The following is a 9,171-nucleotide window of genomic DNA, read 5'->3' as shown; positions in this document are numbered from 1 at the left end:
TAACTTTTTGCTATGGTTAATTATTGACCACAACATACTTAGTATGAAAGCCTGTCTGTAGCATTCCTCTCATGGGCAGTGTGACCCGATTTTGCTATATGAATCACTAACACAACAACAACTAACAATGTCCCTCATATTTCTAATATGTTCTTGACGTTTGTTTTCTTTGAGGAGATTACTATATGCTGGTTCCCATAGGATTGGCAAGTTGGGAGTATATGCGATTTATTTTAAGATCTCTGTAAGTGTTTGAAAGCTGGCTAGAATGCGTGATCTCCAACTCATCTTTGTGTTTTGTTGATTATACAGAACTCCCTTGAAGGTTTAAAAAAAAAAAAAAAACAAAAACAAACAAACCCAAAAGAAACTAAACACCACCTTTTCAGGTTTTGAATTCTGGTGAGAAGTGGAGAGGTTCTGGAGGACAGAGTGATGTGTTCCCTCACTGTTGGAACTGGATCAGTAGTCATTCCTAATTCGGCTGTAAGGCTGATGGTTGTGTCACTAGAGGTGATGGCCCCTCGCAGGGGCTATCGGACAGGAAGGTGCATTAAGTGGCCTGTACGCAGTGCTGCTGAAAACCCTAGCCTAGAAGCACTCAAGCCGTTTTTCAGTCGGTGAGATTTAAGAGCATTAAGCAATGTTTGTTTTAAGCAGGCTTCTATCAAAGAAATCACAATTGGAAGTCTTAAATTAGTGGTACTTCTTCAGGCTAAATTCTTCAGGGCCCAGAAATTTGGGTGCCAGCAGCCGTTGACAGGTCCCTTTGTGTGTAGGTGGTATTATTGCAAAGGCCTCGGGCGTGACTGTTGCTGCGAAAATCAATGGTGAGATGTTTTCGGAACGCGGTTCGCTTGCATGATAGCAGGGGCAGGAAATCCCTCTGCAGTAGTGATGCAGTCGAGATGTGCGTTTCTGCTCACGTAGTGCAAACCTCAGTACACAGCCCTGTTTTGGAGCAGGATGCCAGTGTTGTTCTTTGAGTGATATCAAATGTGATGTGTGCAACGGACGTTTAAAAATTGCTTTGTAAATATGGGCGTTACTTCAGTGATCATTGCCCGTCTTCTTAGCACTGTTTTTTTTCCAGAAGAGACTTTAGCAATCCCAGTTTTTCTGAGTGAATAACTATCATGGAAATGTTTTCAAGTCTGTTAAAATGTTTTCCTTTACTGTTACACGTAGTTGCAGAGGGAGTGTTACAGCTTCACGAAAACATGATTATTTGCCCATTTCAAACGTTGCCCATTTGTTACATTGATGATTTGATTTCACGAAACTTTCTCTTCCAAAACGCTTGACTTTATTGCTTACATTCCTAGGTTTGAGATAAACAAACAACTTCTGCTTTCATTTGGCGTTGTATCTGCCTACAACAAAGGGAGAAAACACAAGTTTTATGGGTTTTGTCTTTTGTTTGCTGTTTAATGGCATTTCAGCTAAGTGATCTGTGCGGCGAAGCCAGCGATTCAGTAATGTGCTGTTAGGTCACAGGAAACTCTGTGCCTGTGGCAATCTGTCACTTGGCAGTACTGTTTCCAGAGTGAGCCAGGGTCTGAAGAATTTGTTGAGTATTGTACTTGCAAGCTCTTCTCGAAGTATCTTCCCTCAGTAAAATCAGATACTACTAGGCTGTGGTAATTGAACAGTTTCTCAAGATTTCTAATCTAAATGGACTATTTAAGCTATTTTGGCATTTGACTTTGCAAAACGGCTTGCCCTACTCATTTTTTGTTAAATGTTTGACTTCCTGACATCTTCATTTTCAGAGGCTGCAATTTGGGTTTGATGCCTGCTCAAGACCACTGTTTAAATGAAGGGCCTTAAATTACTGAAATTGCAGGAGGAAAGCACTTTATGTTCTCTTTAGTTGCATGTTCGATTGAACTTGTATCGGATTTTAAATTGAATCATCTTGACGCAAATGAGGCAACCCTCTCAAGTGTGTGCAATTCGTTGCTGGCAGAAATAGCCATGGTACATTTGGGGGGTCTTGGGGGTTTTTATTTTAGATGCTAGAATTAAAAATAGGCTCCTATCATACTGGATATCTTGATCTGCATTCCCTCTTCAGCTTCTCTGATCTTTGGCAAAGATTTTTTTTTTACTTCAGAAGGTCTTGCTTGTGTTTGTTACCTCAATCTCATTAACTCGTTTTTCTGAACTATAAGCAGTCTTTGATGTGGGGTAACTGCTCTAAAATCCAGCTGCCTGGTTGGCTACAGCTGAGCTTGATAATCTTGGTATAGGAAATAGATGGTGATAGACGTCAGGTCTTCTGGACGTCTGCCTCTAAGAGTGGGTTTACTCCACATTTTAAACATTTCCATCATAGATTGTTTCATGGGGTATGCATAGCTAACCTGCTTGACGTGACTTACATGGGACTCTTAGCAAACTCACAATCACCTAATAAGCTTTCTGAAGGCTCAAAATAGTCCTTCTGTGTCAAGTCTGATTAGAAACTAAAACTTCCTCTTTAACGAGAAGCAGATCCAGAATTTAAGATATGCAGGTTTTAACCCTTAGTCTGGCATTCTTCCATATTGTAGCAGGTTCCCAGACTTGCAGGCTGTTTGCTACTTGGCGTTTGGTGTTTTCACCCAAAATCCCCCTTGGAGCAGGAGAGTTTTCTAGCACCAAGTTTAGCAGTGATGTATTCCTGTGAGAAGCTTCTGCTTTGGACAAATTGCTGTGCCGAAGGAGGAGCTCCTAAAAGACTGTATTCAATTCTGGCTGGTCTGTGAACAGGTGAGTGCAGGGGTGGCAGATGTCCTTGTCAAGAAGTGTGCATTAACTCAATGTTAATGTAACCGAGAATGAGTTGTATGTGTGGGGATGGAGAGGGAAGTAGCTGTTTATTGTTCCTCCATGTGGGGCATTATTTGGTGCTTTGAATCTATTTGAGGCAACTGTCTAAGGGCCAACCTATAGGCAATATAGCTGCCAGCTTTTCCTCTGAAGCCCTGGTAAGCTAGTTTTGCTAGTGCTTGGGGAGGAATCGTGATCTGTGAGCTGGCAACAACTTGGAGGCATTCGAGTCCTATGGACCCTCCTGCAAGCAAGAAGAACATGGGCTCCTTCAACACTTTATGCCGGTGCTTTTTCTCCCCCCTACCCCCGTGGCAAAGCTGCCTGCTGATGACATTTTATCCTTGAGGCTGCAGCACTTCACTCTGCGTGTGCTGTGCTGAGACCTGCAGCCAGTTTAGAAGGCTCCGGTCTATTTGTAAGTTCATGTTAGCTACAGGCTGAGCTGCTAAGACAACTGCAGACCTGGAAATTCAAGTACGCAAGTAAAAGAGAGGACGCTGGAGGATTTGCTATGCCTGTGCTCGTTGCCCAAGGAGGGAAGCTCTTCCAGATGGTTGTATCCTGCACAGCTCTGCTGAGATCTGATCATCTTACAGGAGTCTGGGCTGATGCTGCTATGAGGTCAGCATGTCAGCTCTGTCTTGGGAAGAAGGTGGGGCGAAAGGAGTCTCGCATGAAGATGATCAGACTCTCTTCCCTCAAGCTTTCATCCTGAAGGGGAGTTCTCCCTGACTGGCACCAGGGTAAATGCAGTTGGCATCAGCTAGGGATGAGCGTTCACCTTCCGAACTGGCGTGAGGAGCAGCAGCGGGATTCTCGGCATCCAAAATCTCCGTGTCCTTTATGATTTGCCTAATACCTTGTTGTGAAACCAAGATGGAGCCAAAAGGAATGAGAAGCAAACCAGAACCCCTGCTTCCAACCGGAGCTGGAGCATGGGCTCAGCACTGCCTTCCCCCTCCTCTCCTGCTTGTGTGCCCAGGCAGCAGCACGCTCCTTGCTTTCCTACCTGTGTTGGGGTTTGTATCCTGGTAACATCGCTTGTGTTAAGGTGCAGAAAACTCCCTGCGGTCCTTTGAGCTGCTGTGTGGGCTGTAGCTCTGGAAAGCATGAACAAAACTCACCCCCAGGTATAGTCCTTCTCTTCAGAAAATTCTTACGTGCAAGCTGTTTCCCAAAGTACATGGGTTCTTGGTGGTGTTGTTTGTCTGACCTCTTTATCACTGGTTTCTGTGGGATTTCGAGTTGTTTCTACTTAACCTAATTTGATACAAAAGGAAAGTATTGATATAAAGCGCTGGACTTGCCCTAGTGTTTGTTTTACAAATGGGTAATGAAGATTTAAAAGGCGATCGGATTGATCGCTTTGTGAATTAAATCTGGGCCACGTTTCCACCGAGGCAATTTTTGCTTGCATGTAAAAATAAGGGAATATATTATATGTTCCTGGGTAAGATGGTATGAGAACTAGAAAGGCATACCTTGTGTGGTTACTGTGTGCTGCTTCTGTAAACTTCTTTTATTCCTTTCCTTCTAGAGCAATGGTGATGTAGCTACTTTTGATTCAACGAAGTCCTTCTCTGAAGAAAGAGGTAACATAACATGAAGAGCTTAACATTTTTATTATTAAAGTATAAATCAATTTAAACTATCTATGTAATGTAAAATACAACCAGTATTTACAGTCTGTTGAGACTGATTTTTTTTTTTTCTTCTTTCCCCCTTCTGTGTTGTGGAAGGTCCAGACTATAAAATTAATAAACTTATCTTTCTTGGCCTGGAGTTGGCAGTTTTATGGTATAGTAGCATGGTAGGTAATCCTTGTCTGTCACAGAAGGGTTCAAAATGAACTTGCTGTAGGCTTTCTGTATGTTTTAATAGCCAAACCAGCAAATTTTGTCCCTATTGAGAAGGTGAAATCAGACAGAATCAATAGCAAACCTGTAGATTGGGTTGCAACAACATTTGATCACTGGTGTTACTTTATACTTGTGTCTATTTGCAACTGTTGTGCTTTCTGGTCAAAGGTGTTGTTTTGTATTCACAGACATGCTGTAATTCACCTCTTTTCTTTTAAGCTGAAATGTTCTCTGTTTGATTGCTGCTCGAGCGTGACGGAGGGGGTGGTTACTGCAGTCGGGATCCCTTTGCTGTTGAGCAAAGGCCATGCCTTCGCTTGCGTTTGTACAACACAACAACTAAGTAAATACAAAGCGCAGCTAAGACAAATTCTAACTTTTCAATCAAAGCTCTTTAAGTTCAGAAATACCAAAATCCAATTATACATGCAGGGTTATCGTAAGTGACCGTTTACGTGTTTCTCAGATGACCACATTAATTTTTTTCTGTTGGTCTGGAAATACGAAGGAATGCAAGAAAACCCAATGTTGGTTGAGAGACAAAGCACGGGCGCTGCAGATTGCTGCGATGAGGGCAGCTGATTAGTGTTACTCTTACGTGCGCTGCCGTTGTGTTGCAATGACTGTGGGTTTGGCCTTTAGCTTCCGGATTTGGTTTGATTTACGTACGTGACTTTCTGTAGTAGGAGTCCCTGGAAGGTTGCTGCCCTTTGTACCCTGGAGATGTCTTTAGGGAGGGAAAGGGCTGCTCTTCGTCCTGTTCTCACCATTTTGGGCTGATAATTCAGCCTCATTCTGTGGGAGCATTAAAGTCCTTGTTGGGGCAGGAATCCCGAAGCGCTGTAAAATGAAATTTTACTTCTTGAGGAGTTTTGCCATGGGCTCTGGGAGAGCACCTTTCCCAGCCTGACACCAGCCTGCCCTGCGTTTCGGCTGCTCCTGCTGTGAAAAGGGCATTGCTGTCCCACGGGGTCAGGCAAGGGCTTGGCCATCTCCGCCCTTTGCATCCCAGCGCGTTGGGTGAGCTCCGGTGGAGATGTGGCATTTGTGCTGCTCGGTCCCAGCGCTCCGTAACGGTGGCACGGGCTTTGCAACACTGCAAGCAGCAAAATTCCCTATGAGGAGGTGTTTAATGTTGGAGTTTGGCTGTCAACCCCTAAACTCCAGCAGCCCCCTGCCAGTGCTGCATGCAGAGCCCCTGAAACATCACCCTCGTGGCTCTGTGCCGTTCCTCTCAAACCCCCCCCGAGCCAGCTCAGCCCTGCCGGACCCTTCCCCAGCCCCTCACCTCTCACTCTTGCCTCCCAGCAGACTGCTGCCGGCCACGCAGCGCCCGCATGAGCTGCACGGGGAGACGCATCTGCATCTCTGCCGTGGCACTGCTCGTCCTTGCTGCAGCTGTGGGCTTGGCGGTGGCGCTGGGGCTCCTGCTACGGGCACCAGGTTGGTATCCCAAGAGTCGTGATGGTTTTTTTGGTAAGGGAGGCAGAAAATGATGCTATATGAGAAAAGCCTTTGTGTCCATCACTGTGTGTGAAGTGGTGCTTCCCAGCAGAGACCGGGAGGAAGGAAAGGGTGGTGTGGGATGTGCCAGCCTTGTACAGCCCAAGTCACCACCAGCGGTGTCCTGCTCCATAGGGCTGTGGTAGCTCTGAGTGGCACGGTCGTGCCTCAGACTGCTGGTATGGTTTCCAGACTCTGCCAAGAACCTACCAGAGATTAATCCTGGCCCCATGTTATTTCCAGAACAACAAATGAATTTCAGAAATCCCCCTTTCTTCCCCTTGATCTGTTCCTCATACCATGAAAATGTTGGAAAATAAAGTACTTCTTGTTTTCCCTTCAGTGAACCGCTTCTGTGCAGCTTCCAATAACCGGACAGGCTTCTTGTGCGACGACAGAGCAACCTGCATCCCAGCCAGCCAGGTCTGTGACAGTGTCAGCAACTGCAGGGATGGAGAGGATGAGCAGGAGAAACTCTGTGGTGAGTGGTTTTGTTGTGACCGTCCTCCCCACACCGGTCTTTCTGTTGTGAGACAGAGCAGCCGGTGTCCCTCTGATCCTGCTCCGTGCTCCTGGCCATGTACATGAGCAGATAAGCTTGGTAGATCCTTTGTAGGGCAGATGCTAAGAGATGGCATTGCCCCAAACCCCACAGGAGTGTCAGGAATCAAAGACTCCAAGCTCCAAGACAACCCAATCTTCCTAGGGTTTGGTTAGTTGTTTTTGGTTTTTTAAACCATGATACAGTTTTCCTCCATTGGTTAAGCTGTATGCCTGCACAGTTTATTTATTGTCCGGTTACCCTGGGAAAAAAAAAATCATTAAAGCAGAAGCCTGGGGCACCCAGACTCTGCTTCCAGCTCAGCCATGAGCATCCCTTTCCCGCTCCAACCACAGCTTCCCCACCTGCGGCGTTGTTCGTGCCCTGACACCGCACGGGGAAGGACCGACCAACCCCCCATGGCAGCAGCCTTTGGTAGCTGCCGTCCCTGTTTCAGCCGGTGCATCTGTGCCCGGTGGAGTTGAGCACATGTCCTGTGTGTCCGCCCTTGCAGGTGACTTGCCCCGCAGCCTTCCGGGATACCTGGTTTTCCACTGCAGTAACCCCGCGTCCTGGGTCTATGCCGATCAGAGGTGTAACGGGATGAACGACTGCGGAGACTGCTCCGATGAGATGGGGAGCTGTAAGTCTCTCTTCTGGCTACTGTTGGGCAAAAAGTCTTTTCTGCTGATGGATTGAAATAGGTTGTACAGGTGTGGTGCTCACTGATGCTACTGGAAATGCCTGGAGGCTGGCATCCACTGCTAAAACACAAAATAGGTGAGAGAGGACGTGAGCATGAACCATGCGAGCTCCATCCCACCAGCTGCCAAGGGCTCTGTGTCAAAGCCTGGTGGTGACCGAGAGGGGAAAGGCTCCATGCTTTACTCCCAGCCCCAAACGTCTCTGCTCCTCTGTGGCTTTCTGAATACTGAGCAGTTTCATTGGGATGCAGAGCTGTAGGCAGCAGTGGTCATTCCAACTGGCCTTCGGCTGTTGGTCAGGAGATGAGTACGTCTCTGAGCTGGGGGAACTGAGCATGCCTCAGCAGCTTCAAAGCCATCTAGATCCTTCTCTCGCTAAAATGAGCAGCAGGTTTGTTCCTAAGTCACCCTCCTGGTTTTGAACCTCAGGCAAGACCTGCCTGTATCAGCAGTTTGTCTAGAGTAACTCGCTAAAAAAAAAAATAAATTAAATTACAGCTAGTTGTTTCTCCCAGGACAGCATGTCTGCCATGAAGGTCATCGCAATGTCACTCTCTGTGGTTGTCTCTCACAAGTAGTACCAAACAAGCGTCCTCTTTGGTGGGTTCACAGACGCAGGGCCATCACCAGTGGCTTTTCAGTAGCTGCCAGGGGGTGAAAGGGTCGCTACCCACATAAGAAAGGACAGTGAGGGGTCAGTGCAGCAGAAGCATTTCTGTTCCCTGTTGTCCATCCCTCCCAGTGGCCGCCTGCCCCCCGTGCGGGTCGGAATGGTGGAGCTGCAGCCCTGTGCTCTACGAGTACTGCTCCTGCGTCCCCAGGAGGCTGTGCCGGGATGGCACCCAGCACTGCCTCGCCTGGTCCGATGAGTATTTCTGCAGACCGTGAAGTCTTGGCACCCAGCGGCGCTGGAGACAGCAAGGTGCTTCTTGCGTTGTCGCCTTTAAACCTTGGTGTCCTGCTCTGCCATCTGCTTGGGATGCTCCAACCTGAGCAAATCCTCATCAGCAGCGCACTGATCGGCGCAGAGCGACACCGAACAGGGACAAAGTGCATATGGCAGCCCGTGCCGCAGGCTAGACGCTGGTTGTGGGACACCTTCAAGGGTTCTCCTGTCACGTGAGGGTGAGCCCTTTCTACGTGGGCAGAGCACTGTCTTGCAGCATTGACTTGAGTTGTGTGCAGGCTGCTGGAGATTGTTTACCAGCTGCTGCCAACAAAAATACCGTGTCTGGCCAACCCTGGGCAGGGAGTTTCTCCTGTATGGACATGCCGGTGCCTTCTCCTGTATGGACATGCCTTTGCAGGCAGCCAGATGAAGGTACACTGAGGACTACCCCAAAGAGCAGGAGCTGAGTGAGCTGAGCCTTTCTAGCCCTTGGGTTAGCATTTCCCTCCGACACACTCCTGATCCTCACGGGCAAGAGGAGAAGCTTGTGTTTGGGTTCAAAGCAGGTCTGCAGTTGATTTCAACAGTGGCTTTGAAGGCTCTGCGTTGATGCTCCCAGGATGCTGCCTTGGGAACGCTGTGCTGAGGATGACACCGTCGGGAACTGCTGCACAGGCCACCCCCTGCGCTCTACTCAAACCATGAAGGCCAACGTGGAGAGCGTAATGGCAAGGAAAACTGAAGTGGAGAGGTTTCGGGGTTTGTGGGGATAAATCCCTGTGTCCCTGTGACCGTGTAGCTGTCCCTGCAAGGCAGGGCAGGGAACCAGCACGTATATAAAAGGTACTTCTCTCAGGG

General features: G+C 47.7%; 1 protein-coding gene across 1 annotated transcript; it reads left to right on the top strand.

Moving 5' to 3' along the window:
• The first annotated feature begins 3,926 nt into the window (after window positions 1–3,926).
• On the top strand, window positions 3,927–8,312 carry LDLRAD1 (low density lipoprotein receptor class A domain containing 1). Its single transcript, XM_009701954.1, has 6 exons — window positions 3,927–3,947; window positions 4,355–4,409; window positions 5,988–6,119; window positions 6,523–6,660; window positions 7,235–7,363; window positions 8,167–8,312. The coding sequence occupies exons 1-6, from the start codon at window positions 3,927–3,929 to the stop codon at window positions 8,310–8,312; spliced, it is 621 nt and encodes a 206-aa protein (XP_009700256.1).
• The last annotated feature ends 859 nt before the right edge of the window (window positions 8,313–9,171 follow it).

Source organism: Cariama cristata, unplaced genomic scaffold (genome assembly GCF_000690535.1).
Source record: "Cariama cristata isolate BGI_N322 unplaced genomic scaffold, ASM69053v1 scaffold15750, whole genome shotgun sequence".
NCBI classification, from domain to species: domain Eukaryota; kingdom Metazoa; phylum Chordata; class Aves; order Cariamiformes; family Cariamidae; genus Cariama; species Cariama cristata.
The sequence above is the reverse complement of the archived record's forward strand: the minus strand, read 5'-3'. Positions and strand labels throughout refer to the sequence as shown.

What these genes read in the sequence shown, in the direction of transcription:
- LDLRAD1 (XM_009701954.1), top strand. Translation starts at nt 3,927, where the DNA reads ATGAACAAAACTCACCCCCAG. An exon ending in TGAGCAGGAGAAACTCTGTG is followed by an intron (nt 6,661 to 7,234) that starts GTGAGTGGTTTT and finishes CCGCCCTTGCAG; the next exon opens with GTGACTTGCCCCGCAGCCTT. An exon ending in CTCCGATGAGATGGGGAGCT is followed by an intron (nt 7,364 to 8,166) that starts GTAAGTCTCTCT and finishes CATCCCTCCCAG; the next exon opens with TGGCCGCCTGCCCCCCGTGC.